At 35.4% G+C, this 20,129-nt stretch overlaps 1 protein-coding gene across 10 annotated transcripts in view; it reads left to right on the top strand.

Annotated features, from left to right (window-relative positions):
* Nucleotides 1-20,129, top strand: part of EMSY (EMSY transcriptional repressor, BRCA2 interacting) — a 76,346-nt gene that overhangs the window by 43,027 nt on the left and 13,190 nt on the right. For 8 of the 10 annotated variants that reach the window (XM_084893368.1, XM_084893373.1, XM_084893370.1 and 5 more), the window contains 5 exons: nt 1,160-1,330; nt 6,572-6,708; nt 9,441-9,614; nt 11,186-11,381; nt 18,407-18,571. In XM_084893368.1, the coding sequence (XP_084749494.1) occupies nt 1,160-1,330; nt 6,572-6,708; nt 9,441-9,614; nt 11,186-11,381; nt 18,407-18,571 (843 nt within the window). The remainder of the gene's footprint in view (nt 1-1,159; nt 1,331-6,571; nt 6,709-9,440; nt 9,615-11,185; nt 11,382-18,406; nt 18,572-20,129) is intronic. The other 2 variants (XM_084893372.1, XM_084893374.1) reach the window with 1 other exon arrangement.

Here is a 20,129-nt window from a genome sequence, read left to right as displayed (position 1 = left end):
TGTACTGCGTCTGCAAACCTAAAAATTCAACTGAAGCCATATATGTGTGAAACCCGCAATTACTTAGCTGCCGACCCAATAATTTAACTGATTCAAACTATGTAACATTTACTTTGCACTAATTTTTTTTTTTTCTGATTCAGATATATGTTTGTTATCAATTTAAACTAATTCTACTTAATGTTCTTCCCTTCCACCCTCTTTTGGATAGAGATTGTATTTTTAAGTGGTGAATAACTTGCTAAAATCATTTTTGGGGAAAGGGGTTGTTGAAAATGGTTTTCACAATGACCTTTGAATCTGATTATCATGGAAAAAAGTTTTTCTGTTGAAGAAGGTGTTATTTTAGTCATTTTCATTCTCCTCAAGACAAATAGTTCTTAGTTTAGGAATGGGATTGATTTCTGAGTTACCAGATTTGTAGGAAACTATAACAGGCTCATTTGATTAGTTTTTAACTCCTCTTTAGGAAAAGGGAAAAATCCTAGAAATAGTGGGGCAGAGTGTAAAATCCTTTGAGAAAAATATCTTTACAGGTCAATTAAAGTTGAGGAAATATGGAAATAGTGAACTTTTTAGGCTAAAAAGAAATATTTTTGGCAGCAGCATCTTTAATCTCTAATAAAATGATGGCATAATTCTTTAAAAGATGGAAATATATTTACAGGGTAGCAGAGAATAAAACAAATAAAAGTTTATAACATTTTAGGCAAACAGTACTGCCTTATTTCCTGAGTGCTAACATTAGGTTTGGCACTGAGACAGCATAAAACAGATGCACCTTAAAATCTGTAGCCTTAAAATCTATAACAGAAATAGCTAAAATGCTCTGGCAGGAAAGATAATAGTTTCTTTTGGCTTAAAACTAATGGAAGAAAAGTAGTAGGAGAAGGAACAGAGTTAACTTTTTCTGCGCTTAGTAATTTGATGCAACACATCACAATATTTCATGTGTAAAATTGTTTCAAATTGACTTGGCTATAGTTCTGTATGGTGCTTTGAAAACTAGCTGTAAATTGTTACTTAAGTCTTGACACCTTGAAATTCCATTTTCAAGTTAAAGCAATGTAGATTACATTGAATTATAGTAAAACTGTATAAATTGTCATTCTTCTATAAGCAATGACAAGTTTTTCTTTTGGCTTTTCCCATTTTCCAGGCACACAGGCAACCTACACCCGGCCAACAGTGAGCCCATCCATAGGTCGGATGGCCGCCACCCCTGGAGCTGCAACGTATGTGAAAACTACCAGTGGTAGCATCATCACAGTAGTACCCAAATCATTAGCCACCTTGGGAGGAAAGATAATTAGCAGTAATATAGTTTCTGGTAGGTATCTCTGAAACATATAAAAGATAACAGGTGATTAGAAGACAAAACATATTTCAACTGTTGAAAGATTCTGTTTGGTCTCAGTTTTCTGATTAGAAATCTAAAGCTTTTATTTAGTCCTCATGTTTAGTGATTACAGTTTTTTTTTTTAGTTTTAGTATTAAATCTTCACATATTAAGTTTTTGATTATTTTAAAATAGAAATAAATAAATGTTGCTTTTAATCATATTGGAAAGATTATGTCTTATATTTGCATAGAGATTTTTTAAATTATAAAATATTCTATTTATTTAGACCTCATAACTCTAAGATAGTTGACATCATCCTCAGTTTACAGGTACAGATTTAAGATTACAGAGATGAAATTGACTTTCCAAGATCACACAATCTAGATACTGGAAGAACTAGTATTTATTTATCTAAATGTGTTTGGGTAAACATAACGCATAATTTCAGTTACTAATGTCGCTTTAGCGTATTAAAAATAAAAATATATGAATATCTTTGCTTTTCACCATTTATAAGGACTGTTTACTTTAAAAAAATATTTTACTTAGATAGTGAAGGCTAATATTTATTGGTATTTTGGAACCTTACCTAGGTTTATATGATCTCATTAATTCCTAAAGTAATTTAGGTTGTGGATCCTGAAGTAAAATGTTAATATGGTTTTTGTTTTCAATGATTATTATTATTATTACTAGAGGCCCATTGCACGAATTTGTGCACTGGTGGGGTCTGGCTGGGTTGCCCTGACTGGGGCGGGGTGGAACTGGCCAGGGGAGGGAGGTCGGCTGGCCTGCCCCTGATCATGGTGCAGGGCACTGGTTGGGGATGGGATTGGCGGGGGGAAGGGGCCACAGGCGGTTGGCCAGCCCACCCCCTGGTCAAACTCCTGGCCAAATTCATGGTTGAAGGGACGTTTTGTATATTAGCCTTTTATTATATAGGATTTTTTTTTTTAGTGATAAATATTTTTTTATTTTAAATATTTTATTATTTAAAATATTACATGTTTCACCTCCCCATTGGCCTCTTCAATTATTATTATTTTAAAATTAAAATGATGTAAATAATCTTTGATCAAGCAAGTCCTGTGGACTTGTATGCCACAGGCGAATTGTTCTATCTTAAAAATGAAGGGATTGATATTTGTGGCATAATACGATGTTGCTGATAACCCAGGGAGTGGAAAAAAAAAAAAGCAAAGCAGGGCATGATATTGGCATAAAGTACTATATTTATAGCTGTTAATTTTGGCTCTACTTTTAAGTATAAATGAGAAAATCTAGCATTTGCCAAACTGAGGAAGGTGAAACCAGTAGGGAAAGACTTATCATACTCCGGATTTTAAGAGGCTATTTTAAATAACACAGTTAAAACTCAAGTTATAATTTATTACCTGACAATATCTTTAAATAGTATAGAACATATAGTCGGTTAAACATTTCTTAAAAATTATGTTTTTCATTGGTATGTAGCTTTTTATGACTCTTAAATGTTTTTTTATAATTCTCTGTATATTAATTTATGGTATTATATAGTTAGAAGGTATATTTAGATGTTATAAAGCCTCTGTTTTCAGACATTTATGATTTAGCTGCTTTTGTACTAGGTTAGAGCAATGCAAAACAAGCACATTTTTCTAGAAGCAAAGAGGTAGTCAGATAAAGGTTTTTATCATGTATACATTTTACCCACCTTTCTATTTAACTATAAAACAGCTCATAGTGGCTATTTCAGGAATGTGGGTATACATGAGAAGAGGGCTGAAATTTTCAGCACTATAGGATACACTTGGCACACAGTTGAAAGAACTCTATTGCATGGAGCTCATTTTGTCTGGCCCTCTGCTCACACTTTTATTCCAAAGAACATCCCTTATTTCTGACTGTTCTAAACTGATCCTTACGCTACATATTAATTTCCTTTATAAAGATAGTTCTCTTATTTTTGTTCTCTATGATACTAGGATTATAGATTAGTTTATTACTAGTTTTCAATTCTAAGCTACTTGTAATAAACTGGTAAGCCTGGTTGGATGAATTTAGACAGTTTCTGCTTTCACCCATGAGCAGATAATGCTGGATTCTAGAGTCTGTACATACCACAACCCCACACCCTATTTCCCAATAAGAAAAGATTACTTTTCTTAAAATACACTAAAAAATCTAGATGTAAGAATATAAGACTTTAAAAAGTGAGACTTTTTTCCTCACTGTGGGGAATTTGGAAAATATAGAAAGGTACAAGGAAAATTAAAAACTTAGAATTTTTATCATCCAGAGAAATGTGTTGAAATGTAAATATATATGTTTCAGTTCATTCCTTTTTCTATTCATTTCTTTGTGTATATATATTTACAGCAGGCATAAGGTGTCAGGTGGACATCCCCAGAGGGCTTCCGGACTGAGAGGGCGCAGGCTGGGCTGAGGATTCCGCCCTCCCCTCCCACTTCCTCCCTTTCCCCAGTGCACAGTCTGGGACCCCTCAGATTTTGGAGAGTTTGGTCTCCGCAGACCAGGCTGAGGGACCCCACCTGCCAGAGGGACCCTGCTCACTCTGCAGACACTCTTTGAGCTGTGGCACTGCCCCAGGTGTGGCAGACTGAGGAGGGACCATGGGAGGTTGGATATAGGGTGTATCCAGCCCTGTCTTGCCCAGTCCCACCCCACTGGCCACCTTCTAATTAATTTCTTTTCAATGTGCACGAATCCATGTACCAGGGCACTAGTTTCAGTATAATGCTGTACTTGCTTTGCCTTATGCTAAGCCTCCTCCACATTTGCTAAGCTGGTGGTCCTTATACTTTGGTGTAGTAAAAGCTTAGTTTACATTTCTTTGAGATAACTTTTAATGCTTACTTTCTAAAAAGTTTTTCTTAGCCAAAATTAGGTGAGGCTATATTGCCAAAGAAGTGGCATCATAATCAGTAACACATGAGGGACTGGAATTAATTAAGAATTAAAGTTTATATAAGTGAATAGTGGGCAGCCTGTTTTTTGTGGCTCTTAGCTTACTGTTTAGATACTACAGATAAAGGAAGAAACATTTGTGAACCTGGGGGTGCATAGATAAAAGTGTTTTTTTGGTGTAACCTGAGTGTTACCTTGGGCTATGAGATACTAGATGATGGCAAGTATATTACAAAGATATTGTAGCAAGATTATAAAAATGTGACATATAACCAGAATATTTTTATTCTTAGTACAATCTTGTTTCTAAATCTTTTGTACAAAATGCTAAAGTTTTTCAGTAGAAATTTTTTTTTAATTTTTCTCCTTGAGAATATATTAATCCATTGTATTTTTATGAGTACCTGTCCTTTGCTTAGTCATGGAAGAAAAATATGGCTTGCCTGTTTTCATAGGCAAAGGAAATTACAGGTGCAAAAGTTGCATTGGGACTGTTACGCTCAAGGACCCATATGGAAACCAACACTGAAGGAGAGGTATATACTCAGTAATCCTGAAAACTAAAGTCTGATGGAACCTGGAAAGCTAAGCAGAGGAGTTTGGCTTTGTGTGGTAGATAATAAGCCATAGTCAAGAAGTTACATGTTAGACTACAATTATGATGTGTATTGTGGAGTAGGAACTGTTAGAAATAAGGCGAGCCCCCCAAATCAGGGCTCCTGATAGAGCATGAAGCACCCTTGGGAGCCAGCTGCAAGGCACATATCTTTACTATTGCAAAAGGGTGTGTACCAACAGAGCCTGGCAGCATGTACACTAGCAGCATGGTCACTTGGCTTTTATTCCTGACACACGTGGTCTGTCCCTCACTCTTGATTGGAGGAGCTTAGGCTCACAGTCTTGTGCAATTGGCTAGAGGAGAAAGGGAGGAGTTGATCTTTGCTGTTTCAAAATGGCAGCCCCCATGGGAGCTGCAAGTCACAGGCCAAAATGTCAACTGCCTAAACTCCCTTCTTTGACTGAAAAGATTACTTGTTTCTTCTCACAGAACAAATAAGATCAAATTGGTAGATTAAGGGCAACATATAGGAATTTGAAAATCAAAATGGGAAGTTGGAACTAAATACAAGAAGGATTAGGAGGGTTTTAACCAATTTCACATGTTCTGGGTCCTTGGCATGATGAAATTAGGTGGTTTTTTATCTGTTTTTTAGGATATTTGCTACTGGTACCATCAGAACTATTTGTGTAGTAGAGAAAGTTGAAATAGGGAGAAAATAATGGGAAGCCAAAATATCGATAGATGAGGGTTGTCTATTGAACTGAATTTGATAATATTTTGAAAGAAGACAGATGTTGGTGACAAATTGGGTTCATTCACTACTTATTACTGAGTAATTGCCATACACTGTGTGCTAAGCATTGAGGAATCAGTGATGTGTAAAGATACAGTGTGGACCTCAAGAAACTTTCATTTTTGTCAGAGTGAAGACAAGGCATGAATCAAAGATTAGTACCCGGATTTCCAACTTGGACAATTAGAAGAATATAGTGTACAAATTTGATAGATAGATAGATAGATAGATAGGTAGGTAGAGTTCATAGGTAAGGAGAGAAGCAGATGTGGGGGAGATTGCAAGATAATACGATATTTGAGTGAGTAGATATAGCTCTACTAAGTAGATCTTAATAGATGAAATACAAATTTATGTATATAAAAATAAAAAAGAGATTCTTCCTCACTGTTTCCAGTGCTGCAGATTATAAGAGCACATGTTTAACCTGTGACTTACTCTATGAGTCAGTATTTAGTTTGTGGGTTTTTTTTTTATCACATAAAAATAAATGACTTTTCCCCATCAATTTTCTCTAGAGTCTAGTGTTATGTGAATTTTGATGAGCACTTAACTACCTCTTTTTTATGTTGTTTTTGATGAGTTTTTCCATCACACTAGTTACATAGATATATGATACTATGTTTGGGGAAAATATATATCATGGAATAGAGATTCTGATTTGTTTCAGTTAACTATTGGGGGAGGAATATTGATGGAGAAACTGATAGTAATATATTTAGGTTCTGAGTATGGTAGGTAGATCCTCAGATTCCAAAAAGATGTCTGCTTTAAGAGTTAATTCTTAATATTCTTTCATTCTAGGACAACTTGTAATTTACTATTCCAAGCCTTTGTTTTCATCCTCATGACAGCCTTCATGTCATCTTGGGATGACATTGATTACATGTATTAATTATGTACAACATAAATAGTTAAATATCACTAGTTCTTAACTCAGGCCTCCTTTTCTCCCCCCTTCTCTAAGGAACGACTACCAAAATCACTACAATCCCAATGACTTCCAAGCCCAATGTGATTGTTGTGCAAAAGACTACAGGAAAAGGAACGACCATTCAAGGCCTCCCGGGCAAAAATGTTGTCACAACATTGCTAAATGCTGGAGTAAGTAAGAACTTGAACTGCAGACTCAGCAATACACTGAGGACCTGAAAGACCAACTATACAAATAATTTGCTTAAGAACTTCAAAACCCCACAATGGCCAGAATGGCTTGATTTACCACCGCTGTGATCTATAATAATAACTGTTTACACACCATCTACCGATGCTGTTTTTTCACAGTAATTTCTAGAACATGTTGCTTATAGCCAGGTTGCTTATGACCATGATTTAGATACTTAGCTTGATCCTGATGGAGGATTCCGCTGGCTTAACTACTGGGGGACATCTGTTAGAGGATATTTTATTCCTGTATGTGGCCAGTAGAGAGCGACCAGTATTTGGCCTAGGCTGGGAAAAGAGAAATATTTGGGATTAAGACTAAATTAATTGATAGGGATTTATTTCTTTCATTTTTACCTTGGAGCTAGTAAAAAAATTTAACAGATTCAGTTATAGTTTTTTTTATTTATATAGTCAGTGGTTAAGAGGTTTGGAGTTAGATAAACTTTGGGTCTCTCAGTGTCATAGTTGTTTGATCTTGGCTAATGTATTCAACTTCTATCATCCTTAATTTATTCATTTGTATGCTGGGGATGATAATCTCTACCAGTGAGGTTTTTCACTAACTGGTAGATGTTTTGAGAGTGCTTAGAACAGTGCCTCACACATAGGAAGTCCTCAATAATTGTTTTTGTTTTGTTATTGTTATTACTCTTAGTACTTAACTGTTTAGGCTTGGTAATGTCCCTACTTTGCTTGAAAAAGAGTGCTATACTTCATTTCAATAGATCTCTATTAGCTTCCTAGGCATCACAGTCTTCACAGTGTTGATATGGGCCCAGCATTAGAGTTTTCATCAGGTGGGAAGACCTAGATTATTCCTAGCCTGAGTTCACATAGTAAGCCAAAAGTAAAGCCACAGTTCGAATTTAGATTTTCAGAACCTGTTTTTAATTTCATAGAACTTGATATGTAAGAGAGGTTACCATGTAACGTAGGTCCTGTGGTTATGTAGACCTAAGAGTTATTTGTGAATTGTAGTTGCTAGATATATATTATAGTAGGCACAAGGCATGACAGTTAAAAGAAGAGTATAAGACAAATCCTCTTTACCACATATGGACACGCACCTGTGCTTAACCACTTGCCCTCCTATGCATGTTCACACACACCCGACAAAAGCTTTTTTAAAAAATAGCCTGCTAGTTGGTTTTGAATTGTCTTAGAATGGGTCATTATACTTGGACAAGGGCCATCAAGCTGTTTAAATAGATAGGCATGCCCACTTATAAACCAGCAGCTCTTGGCCAGTGAACCAGAGCTCTTTCCAGAGAATGCAGCTGTGAAGGGTGTGTGTGTGTTAAAATAAGTAAGTGCACAATTGGCAGACACTTCATGTGTCCTCTAGGTAATTATAGCAGATAGTTAATCTTGTGATTTGTGTAATAATTTTGGCTCTTAAGTTCATAGTGATTTTCTTTTTTGCCAGCTCACCTGGGTGCTTTGTTTTCACTGGCTGTTAAGTTTAGACAGATACATTTAATGACTAAAAATTAAGAAAAACTGATAAGGTGAAAAAATTCAGATCCTTTTCTTTTTATTTATGGATTTTAATTTTTAAAATTTTACTAACTTAGTAAAATCACTGTATTTGAATTAAATTTAGTTAAGTTTAAGTATTGATTTAACAAATTACTAGAAATGGAACTTAAGAATAAAGCAGATGAAAATGTAGAAAATGGTGAAAAGTTAATGGGCTTATGCTATCTAGACAATAAGCTAAAGTGATATTAGTAACATACTAGTAATAAAACATGGGAAATGCCTTCAGTTTTTCCTGTGTGTTTTCCTATATGGCCTCAGAAAGAATGTTAAATCTTTGTTGATTTCATCTCTTGCCCATGCTTTTTCACATAGACATTATGCTATTTATCTTTGTCATTTATATTTGGGGATTTAGGCAGTTTATTTTATACCTGTGCTTTTAGCTATTGGTATAATGCACAGTAATTTTATTACATAATGTTCCTTTTAGATTAATTAGAAAATAAAGATGAATATGGGGTGGGGTAAGACATATAACTGCAACTCTATCATTGTTAACGTTTCCATACTCTATATAATAAAAGCTCAGCGACCCTTCGGCAGAACGACTGGTCAACCAGTTGCTATGACACACATTGACTACCAGGGAGCAAGACGCTCAATGCAGGAGCTGCCCCCTTGTGGTCAGTACACTCCCAGAGTGGAAACGCCACTCGGGAGACCTCAGCGGGAGTAGCCGCTCAGAGGTCTGGTCCATAGCCACTTGGCTTGACCAGAATGAACAGTGCTCCACAGCAGGCTGATCTGCGCGGGCCACACCCCCCCACCAGTGCAAGAATGCCGTGCACTGGGCCTCTAGTATAATTTTCTATAATTTTCTGACTTCTAATATATTTAGTCTATGAATGAGGCAGTATAATAGTTATTCTTATTCAGTAATTCTTTTAATTTACTCACCAGGAAATAATTAATGCCTTCTTTGGATAGAAAGTTAGCCAGATGACTTCTAAGATCATTTCAACTAAGTCTAGGATTTTTGACCACCTTGAAACATTGTACTTTGTTGCACAATTTATAGTTCTTTTTCCCATCATCCTGATAAAATCTTTAATGTGATTTTTTAGTAAAAGGACAGTTTTTATCATTTAAATGCTTATAAATCTCATATGTTACTGACTTCAATTTAGGGAGAAAAAACTATTCAGACAGTGCCAACGGGAGCAAAGCCAGCCATCATCACTGCTACAAGACCCATCACCAAAATGATTGTAACGCAACCAAAAGGAATAGGTTCCACAGTTCAACCAGCAGCTAAAATCATCCCAACAAAAATTGTTTATGGGCAGCAAGGGAAAACACAGGTATGCTCTAGATATGGTGATTTTTCTTGGCTCAGGTATGTTTTAAATTCCTAAAATTCCAAAGTAGAAATTTGAATGAAAAGATCACTAATATTTAAAAAAAGTTATTAAAAGTTATAACTACATGTGTATAATTATCCTATTTTCAAACCCTTTGTTTCACTCCTCGCACTTTTTAGAAATATCTAAATATTTGTGTCTTTTTTTTTTTGTGTGTGTGTGTGTGTGTGTGTGTGTGTGTGTGTCTTATTATGAGCAAAGACTGGAGAAAAGAATCCCCTTGGAATTCGTTGAAGTTGATAATTGTTATTTGAGGAGTATATTGTTGAGGAAGAATGGTAGTTATTTAGCATCTCTCCAAAAGAAAACGATTTACTTTTTATAAGCTAATATGGCCTTTGAAAGCACTTTATTTACTTAAAAAATTTGCTTTACTTGAAACTTAATAAAAAAGCTAGAGATCTGTTCAATTTTTCTACTACTAAAGAAACTTTCCTGGAAATTTGCTTGGGAAATTGAAGCTCAGGAATTAATCTTAGTTGCTGGGCTGCTGTGTATTTTACATGATGTCTGAGAATATCAAAGGAAGCAAGGTAGCTTTGGTTGAGAAATGCTATTCTAGAAATTTTGTAAAAAGTATTAATTTATCTATAAAATAATAATTTGAGTTTAGAATGAGTCCTCAGAATTATAGCTAAATAGTTTACTATCTAAACAAGTAAGTTTGATGATTTGTTCCATTATCTAAGTTGTATTATTTTTTCATTCTTGAATTATTAGAAATGGGTGACTTAATAGAGTCTGAAAAGGTTTAAAATCTTATATATGGGAGAAATAAAAAATAAATGTGGTGAGTTAACATTATTCCATGTACTGAATCGACGTCAACTCCTAGAGTCCAAATTTTGAATTGAAATGGTTCACTTTGAAAACCTTTCTTTGTTTCACTTGCTTTGGTATCTGTGGTTTTCACCTTTGCCAAGAGTTGATCTACCACATATTCCATATTGCTTCTAATAGTTGACTACATCATTGTTCCTCTGGGGATTTCTTCAGAAATGATTTCATTATACTTTGTATACGTGTGTCAGGAATTTCATTTGCTTACTAATGATAGAAAACAAAGAACAGTGACTTAAATAAATTAGGGTTTTATTTTTACTGTGTTAATTAATGTTCAGACTGGTGAAATCTGGAACTGTTATTGTGATACAAAAATTCCACTAGGAATCTTGTATCTTTCATGACTCATTTCTACTCGATAGCCCTAGATTGTAAAATGACTCCTGAAGACATCATAGGCAAGGAAAAAGAGGGGCAGATACTCTTGTCAAAATCATGGCTATAATAATATGGAATGTACTACTTAAAATGTTTTATGTAGCTTTACTATAATTTGCTCATAGATTGAATTAGTCTTTGATGAACAATGTTGTGCCCAAAACATAGTAAATGTACAGAATGCTGTTTAGTACACCAAGGAAATATGACTGTTCATGACATAGAAGATTGACATTTTAAATAGTGCTCTAATATTTGATACACTCGTTATATTTCTGCTCTTCTTCTAGGTTCTTATTAAACCCAAACCAGTAACTTTTCAAGCTACAGTTGTTAGTGAACAAACAAGGCAGCTAGTCACAGAAACATTACAGCAAGCATCCAGGGTGGCAGAGGCCAGTAATTCTTCTATTCAGGAGGGAAAAGAAGAACCACAAAGTTATACAGATAGTTCCTCTTCTACAGAGTCCTCCCAAAGTTCCCAAGGTAAGATTCATTTTCTATAATTACTGCTGACAATAGTGCCCTAGTTCCAAAATAGGTGCATCTAGAAATTTTAAATAAACAAATATACTTTGATTTGTCACCTCTTTTGATTTTATTTTCTTTTGTAATTAGTGAGCTGAAGTTTTGTTTTTGGTAAGGCCTACCATTCTTTACTGCAAGGCATATGTTCATCAAATAATTGGTAAACTTAAGGTAATGATTTTGACAGGGAGGTATTATCAAACTGCTTAGAGCTATGATTCCTCCTGTTTTCTTTGGGTAGGTAGAAGTATGCAAGAAAGTGAATATACCTTTTGAAATGGTTGTTGCCGAATCTTGAGAAAGAGTCAAGGTGGCCAGAGGTAGGCTACAAGTGGGCTGTAAGTAGGTTATCATGCATTGCAGTTGGCCTGGGACAAGTCCCAGTTTATGTCTGTTCTAGCATTATTATTAATAGCATTCCCTTTCACTCTCAAAGGTATCCTAGTTTAGATAATAATTATATAACTCTCCTAATTATAAGGAAGGGGCTATGAAGCCATATTCATAGTAGGGAAGCTTTTTGTTTTCAGTGCTGTTTTAATTATGTTCTTCTAGGAAGTCATTTGAAATTAAATCATGATCATAATCTTTGAGACCTTCTACAAATCTAATATTCAATTACCTTAAATCACTCTTATTGTCAGGTAGTATGTTATGACCAGGCTTATGCACTCTGATGCATCTAAGCAGAGTGGTTTATATTCCCTCGGTCATTCTTAGCCACTCTATTCCTGTCCCTGCCTTCCCATTATCCTTTCGGTAGTACCCTAATATAGACTCTTCATATTGTGCCAAGCACTTTATTTTTTTACTCTTAAAGTAGAGTCATCCCAAGTTAGTCTTACATGGTTCAGATTGCTAATTGTTTAATAATTCAATTTTAAAATTATTTGTTAGTTTATACTACGTACTAAGAATTACGCTAGACCCTATAAAGGTTGAGTAAAATATAGTTCTTGCTCGTTAGGAGCTTAAACTCTAGACTAGGGGATTAAAAAAAAATACATGTACAACTTCAGTATAAGAATTTTATTAGTAACAAAATGTTGTTACTAACAAAAATACCAAGTGCTGAAAGTTCACACTCCAGCCAGGAGCAAGTGAGAAAGCCTCATGAAGGAAGTAGCATTTGAAATGGTCTTTAAAAACTCATCAATTCAAAGTAAATTAAAAAAGTTGATTTTAATAAATGAACAATATGTCACTCATTTTGTAAAATATTTAGTTTATGCATTGGTGCTAAAAGGGGGGCACGAATAGTAGATGTGTGTTATGTTACACACACACACACACACACACACACACACACACATATGTATATCCTATATAATAAAAGTGTAATATGCGAAGTGTCTGACCTTTCGGTTGACTGCTTGACCAGTCTCTGTGAAACGCACTGACCATCAGGGGGGCAGATGCTCTGACCGGTAGGTAACCTTGCTTCCCTCCCTTCTCCGCCGCCCCGCTTGCTTGCGTCTCAGTCTCCATAGTTTTGCTCCCTTCTGCAGCACTTGGCTTCTTTCTACACTGTCTTCAGTCTTTGCTCTGCACCTGGATATGCAAATTAACCACCATCTTGGTTGGGGTAATTTGCATACTAGACCTGATTGGCTGGTGGGCATGGCTTGTGGGCATAGCGAAGGTACGGTCAATTTGCATGTTTCTCTTTTATTAGATAGGATAATCTCAAATGATGTTTTGAAATTGCTCTTCTCTTCCTAAGGGAGCCCTAAATCAATAAGTACTTCCCAAACATGTCACTTCATTAGTGAGTTTTCAGTTGCCATTCTAAGAATGGTGCAAGAGTTTGGCTATTTTTAGATGTGATTAAGTATAAGGTTTTCTGCTCTTTGATCTATTATAAGCATCATCTGTTTTTATTTATTAGTTTTCTTTCATTTTGTATTTTTTAAAAATATTCTGTAATACAGACATTTTATAGTTCAGATTAAATTAAGCATATCTAATGTAATTGAATATGAAGCCAGTTTTTATAACCTGCATTTACCCTTCTTCCCATATCCTTCTATAGCTCTTTATTTTTTATTTTTTAAAATATACTTTATTGCCAAAACCGGTTTGGCTCAGTGGATAGAGCGTCGACCTGCAGACTGAAGGGTCCCAGGTTCGATTCCGGTCAAGGGCATGTACCTTGGTTGCAGGCACATCCCCAATAGGGGGTGTGCAAGAGGCAGCTGATCGATGATTCTCTCTCATTGATGTTTCTAACTCTCTATCCCCCTCTCTTTCTCTCTGTAAAAAATCAATAAAATATATTTTTTTAAAAAAATAATATATATATATATATATATATATATATATATATATATATATATATATTATTGATTTTTTACAGAGAGGAAGGGAGATAGAAACATCGATCAGCTGCCTCCTTGCACGCTCCCTACTGAGGATGTGCCTGCAACCAAGGTACATGCCCTTGACCGGAAATGAACCTGGGACCCCCTCAGTTCACAGGCCGACGCTCTATCTACTGAGCCAAACCAGTTTTGGCCTTGTATAGCTCTTTAGTACATTCTCACAAAGACAAGGTGTTGGGAATATATATGCTGTGATTTAAAGAGAAAGGGATAAAGGTTTGAGTCAGTCTAAAATTGTGCTGCTTTTCAGGGTATTTCAGTGTCATAACTGCTAGAAATCTATGTACTACTTAGAAGTCTACTTTTATTTTATATTGCTTTTGTGGTTTTTAGTGCCACCTCTAACTCCCCCAAATAGCAACATTTTCTTTTAATGTAATTTAAGACAGGAGAAAGTAGCAGGAAGAGTAAAAAGATTACTTTTCTTATATTCTGTTTATTTCTAAAAAGTTTTAAGGTGGGTTAGATAGAATATAAGGTTATGTGAAGTAAAATGGAAGAGAATAAGGGTACAAAACTAAGGGTAGGGATTTATGATACCGTGTTTCCCTGAAAATAAGACATCCTCCGAAAATAAGACCTAGTGCATGGAAAGATAAGACATCCCCTGAAAATAAGACCTAGCGCAACTTTGGGAGAAAAAATTAATATAAGACACTGTCTTATTTTCGGGGAAACAGGGTAGAACAGGCATGAGGCAAATACAAAAATGCATCCTGTCAAGACATTGTTTTAAGTACGCCACATCTTGGTTTCTACAATGATTCTTCCAGAGCTTCATGATCTGGGAAGTCTTGGTGAAGGTGAGGAATAAACCAAAGTTAAGTCAAAGCTTCCTTATCGCATAACTTTTCAGAGCTGTTATGTGCTAATATGAGGAGTGTAGTATATAATGTAAAATGCTCCTCAACTTTTTTGACCATGGGACCCTTTTTTTGCAGAACATCTTGAGAAATTACTGTTCTCTGGAACATTTTGGGCGATGCTGTCTATGAAGGCCTTAGGCTTTATGACAGAACTTCAGAGGGAAGGTACATGTTACATCATAGAATGGATGTAGACATTCTGGGTTTAGTTTTAAAGAGATGGTTTAGTTGGGTAAGGCATTTGGGAATTATTTTATATGAGGAATGGTTAGTGAAGACAGACGATTTATCATGGAGAAGAGAAAACGAAGATTCAGTTGGGTTGGGGGAACATGGGCGATGTCATCAGTTATCTTGAGGAAAAGGAAGAAGAATTGGTCTTTGTAGATACATGAACGGAAACTAGAATCATTGGGTAGAAGTTACAGGAAAGCCTGCTTCCACTCCATAAAAGAAAATTTTCTAATTGTCATAATTGCGCAGGGTTGGGAAGGAAACTCTTTTGGAAAGTAGTGAGTTCTCTGGTGGCAGAGTTCCTGGAATGGCAGTGGTACTTTGTGAAGATTATAGCATAGGATTACTGTGAGCATTAAATGAACTTTTAAATCTTTTTTAGCTAACAGGTCTTATGATGTTATGAAAATGTGATATAGGCATTTTATAGTAAAGACATAGACATTCTTTCATAGAGATGCCTGACTCTGTCTTTGGATACAGTGTGTAGCTCTAGTACCCAACATGTGGTAGGTATTTAATAAATACTTGCTAAGTAACTTGTTGGGTTAGATATTTGAGGGTTAGCAGGCCACCATCTTTAAATGAGATAGGGTCACTAAAAAAAAAAAAAAAAAAATAGCCTTCCCAAAGAAAACAAATTCAACAAACAATAGATCTGGAATTTTTAATTATCATTTAAAAACTGTATTCCCCCATATCCCTTCAAAACAACAACAACAACACTGAGTAGAATGTGTACAATACCAGGGATGCATAATTTCCATTAAGCTTTCAAAAAAATCTACAAAATGGATGCACATCACAAATGAAATGGTACAATGAGATCAGACTCCTGGTACCTCAGTCATTACTTTGCTACCCCAGCATCAGATTTGATAGGCAGTAGATTTAACCAAGACTAAGCATAAGCCTATGGTAGAGAGGAAAATCACTCAGGAAATGGTTTTCACATCTAGGCTCACTCTCATTCTGTGTCATAGATGTTGGGATTGTTTTAGTAATACTTTGTGATGGTCAGCTACTCTTTCTGAGCATGGACAGAGAGTGAGCAATCTCCCCAGTCTCTATGGGATGATGTTATTTGTGGTAATGTCTCTGATAGGTGTTCCCATGTGGAAATTTGTGTTCCTTTTCTAGTCTCTACCATATCCCTCTACAAATGCAGTCCTTGCTTTTTTCTAGATAATCAATGTATATGGAATGGAGTTACCAGGTCATTCTTTGCCTATAGGTCCTTTCACCCAATCAAGGGATACTTATATCATCAATAGAATTTTTAAAATTTGAGCCGAAACCGGTTTGGCTCAATGGATAGAGCGTCAGCTTGGGGACTGAGAGGTCCTGGGTTCAATTCCGGTCAAGGTCATGTACCTTGGTTGCGGGCATATCCCCGGTAGGGGGTGTGCTAGAGGCAGCTCATCGATGACTCTCTCTCATCGATGTTTCTAGCTCTCTATCTCTCTCCCTTCCTCTCTGTACAAAATCAATAAAAATATATATTTTTTTTTAAAAAAAGAATTTTTTAAATTTGAGAACTTAGGTTCTCTAATATAATTCTCTTAAGTTCTATATATCTACTTTAAATGAGTTAGAAAAATTGTTATATGCTTCACATAGCATTTGGTATTACAGGATAGTATCCTTTAATTTTCTAGATTTTGGAGGAAATTTAATGGATGTTATACATCCTTCATGTGCCTTATGGTCCTACCTACTAGTGTGTGTGTGTGTATATATATATAAAATAACTTATTAATGTTAATTAAAAATTCCAGATTTATTGTATACTGATTTTGTTTTCTTTGGGAAGACTACAGGCAGTCCTCGAGTTACGTATGTTGCCATCTCCCATTTTTTATTAAAAGTTTTGACACATGTATATATGTGCTTTATGTTTTTTATTATTTATTTACCACAAGTAAAGGTCAGGAATTGTTATCTTTCTTTTCATTTTTTTTTTTAACTGTTTCACTTCATTACTGCTGTGTATGTGCTCCATGTGAGTGATGTAGGTGATTTTGTAGGTGGGTTCCGACTTACAGCGAAAATCTCGTTACATCGCACCGTAAGAACAGATCTCTGACGTAACTTGAGGACCTACTATATTGGTTTATTTTTGTTTTTATCTCTCTCTCTTTTATTTTTAAGAGTTGTTTCCCCTGCCTCAACCTCTTGGGACAGATTTGTGGTTTTCAAAAATATAATATTCATAGAAGGCCAAACTTGGGTTGCATTTATTCTTGTTTTGGGGGCACTACATGAATTCTTTTTATTATTCTGTGATGCTTTCCCTGACCATTCCAATTCAAAGCAGACTTTTTATTTCTATGTATTCATCTTATTTGCTCTAATCATTTGATTTTATCCCAAAATACAAAAACCATATGTATATCTTTATTTTATGTGTCTTTTATTATAATCCAAACTTGGGAATAGGGATCATGCTTTTACATACCCTGCATAATTTTCTATGTGGTGTCTTGGACAAAGGAATTTAGGAAATTAAAAGTAGTCTAGTCCAATTTGCTTATTCTGTAGATGGCAAACTCATAAATAATTTGTTGCTCGATTTGATGCACATTTAGTGTTTACATGCATACCGGTATAGCATGAATATAATAAACCTTGAATTAGGGTGTAATTTAATTTGAAACTATCAAAAAGACTTAGAATTGAGGACTTTCAGGCCACCACTACCACAATAATATTTCTATTGCCCTTCATGTTTACAAAGCTCTTTCACATGTATGATTTCTTTATATCCTCAGATCCTTAGAAATTCTGTGAGGTAAAGAGGTGATTTCATTGTTGCCATAATTAAGTAATGATACTAAGATCCAAAGAATCAACTTGCTAATAATTGATAGAGCTGAGGCTGTAGCCTCAGACTTTGAATTCCAGATGTTATATGTGTCCTATTATATCAGGTTGCTTCTAGTCTATCCAGTCCTTTGTCAGTGGACAAGATTTCCTTTCAGTAAATCAGTCATCCAATAAGTGTTCACTGGATGCTGAGGTGGTAATACAGAGCACATTTTCAGCTGTGTTTGGGAAAATGGATTCCTATAGCATTTTGTTCTTACACAAGCACATGCCCACTTACACAGTACTCATCTGTTTATTACAGCAGCTATCACATTGAATTGTAACTTGTCTTTTTTACATGTCTGTCTCCCCAACCAGATTGTGTGCTTCTTGAGAATCCTCTGATTATTCTGTGAGCTCCTTTGTATCCTCAATGCCAAATATAGACTCTGGCACATAGGTGCCCAGTTTGTTCAGTTAATGAACGGATGATTATGTGAATACAGACATGAAACATATTTGCCCTCTGGGGGCTTACAAGTCTTCTTGGGGAGATAAAGCATGAAGTTTACAATAAATACAAAAATTTTTTTAAAAGCAAATTGGTTTTTTGTTTTTTGTTTTTTTTGTTTTTGTTTTTGTTAAGAGAAACTTTGTTTATAGGGTTTGTTTTTTTTTAACTAATATAAAACAGATTCCCAGCCTGTAGTTCATGTAATTGCTTCCCGGCGTCAGGATTGGTCAGAACATGAGATTGCAATGGAGACTAGCCCCACCATAATTTATCAGGATGTATCCAGTGAATCACAATCAGCTACTTCAACAATCAAAGCTCTGTTAGAACTCCAACAGACAACAGGTATGAACTCACATGCTCAATTGAATGAAGCATGTTTTCTCTAGAGATGGGTTGTGCTAAAATACTACCACTGTTCCATTTTCTTTGTTCTTTGAGCACATTTCCCCCCTCTGGACTTGTCTATAATCATTGGTGCAGTCTGCTTACTAGTTAGTTCATTAAGATGTGCACAGGAGTACTGAAGGATAGATACAGTCAGTAGAAAGGTAGAAAAAAAATGGCAGAGCTCTTTCTTCTCTGTCTCCTGACTTAAGTGGACAATCCTGTTGCTTTTGTTATCAGAAAGGAGTAGATCTGTTACTTCTAAGTGGAAAGATAGATACAGTTCACCAGCTCTATTCAGGAATAGTAGGAGGCAGTTTGAAGGGCCCTGTCATCCTCCTTGATACTGATGGGACAGTTTTATGTTCATAAAATACCATTAATGGCCCTTTCTAGCATTCTGATTTGTTTTAATTTTATCTTCGTGTTTCTTTGAATAATTTACTTACTTGAACTTCCATGCAAAGCTATCCTCACAAGATTCTGTCAGTATTTCTAATAGTTACTAAATATCTTCAACAAACTACAGGCAAAACCTGTGTTATAAATACTGACCTCTCTATTATAATAGGTCAAAGATTGTCGGAATATTTAAGGGACTTTAGCAGTGATTTCATCCAACCCTTTCATTTTATGGATAAGTAAACTGAAACCTAGAGAGGTCACCCTTTTGGTTAGTGGCAGAGTGAGATTCTGTTAGTGGCAGAGTCTTGATTCCTAGTTCTATGTCCTCTCTACTTATAGGGTAACTTTTGTATTCTTTTGGTTTTGTTTTGCTTTGTTTAAATGATTATCTTGATTTTGTCACATTATATGCTTTGTGGGAATAGTCTGAATGATCATTCAGTGGATTTGATTATTGGTTACTACTCTTTGTTGTGACATTCACTCTACACTACCCCAAGAATACTAGTATTTAATGTAAGTCTTCGGTTAACATTTTAAATATTGATAACTATTTTTAACCTTAGTCATTTATTTCCTCAGCTCCTTGTTTTTTACATACTTAGCCATTTTCTTTAATGCCTTATAAGAAGGTAGAAACTGAGTAGTTCTGTGGAAAAAGTGATAAGATAAAAAAATAAATCTGTCCATGGAAACCATTCCTGATTCCAGACTATTCCAGAAGACATTTTTTTGCAGTAACACAGAAACCATTTTTTCTAATGTTGAAAATTTTTATTTTTTAAAAGTCATTGAAAACATTATAATATTTCTTTAGAGATTACCTTAAAATTTTAATGGAACAAATTAAACTGATCACTGAATTGTGTTATTCAGGGTAGGTGTGCCTGAGTGGAAATCATGCTTTGTGCTGCTTATTCACCCTTTGTTTTCAGGTTGGTGAACTCCAGGATACCAGGGCCTGCCTTGCAGAAGGGTAAAGAAAATGTTCGAAGGGAAATGTGTATAAGGGAAACAGAACCAGTTGTCTGGCCTAATGACAATGGGGGGGATTTTACTCTGCATATGAGTCCTTTTTGCTAGGCTTTTGGGTATGATCGCACAAGTTGTG

Source organism: Pipistrellus hanaki (genome assembly GCF_964339955.1).
Source record: "Pipistrellus hanaki genome assembly, chromosome: 9".
NCBI classification, from domain to species: Eukaryota; Metazoa; Chordata; class Mammalia; order Chiroptera; family Vespertilionidae; genus Pipistrellus; species Pipistrellus hanaki.
Note: the sequence above shows the minus strand (reverse complement) of the source record. Positions and strands in the feature narration are given on the sequence as shown.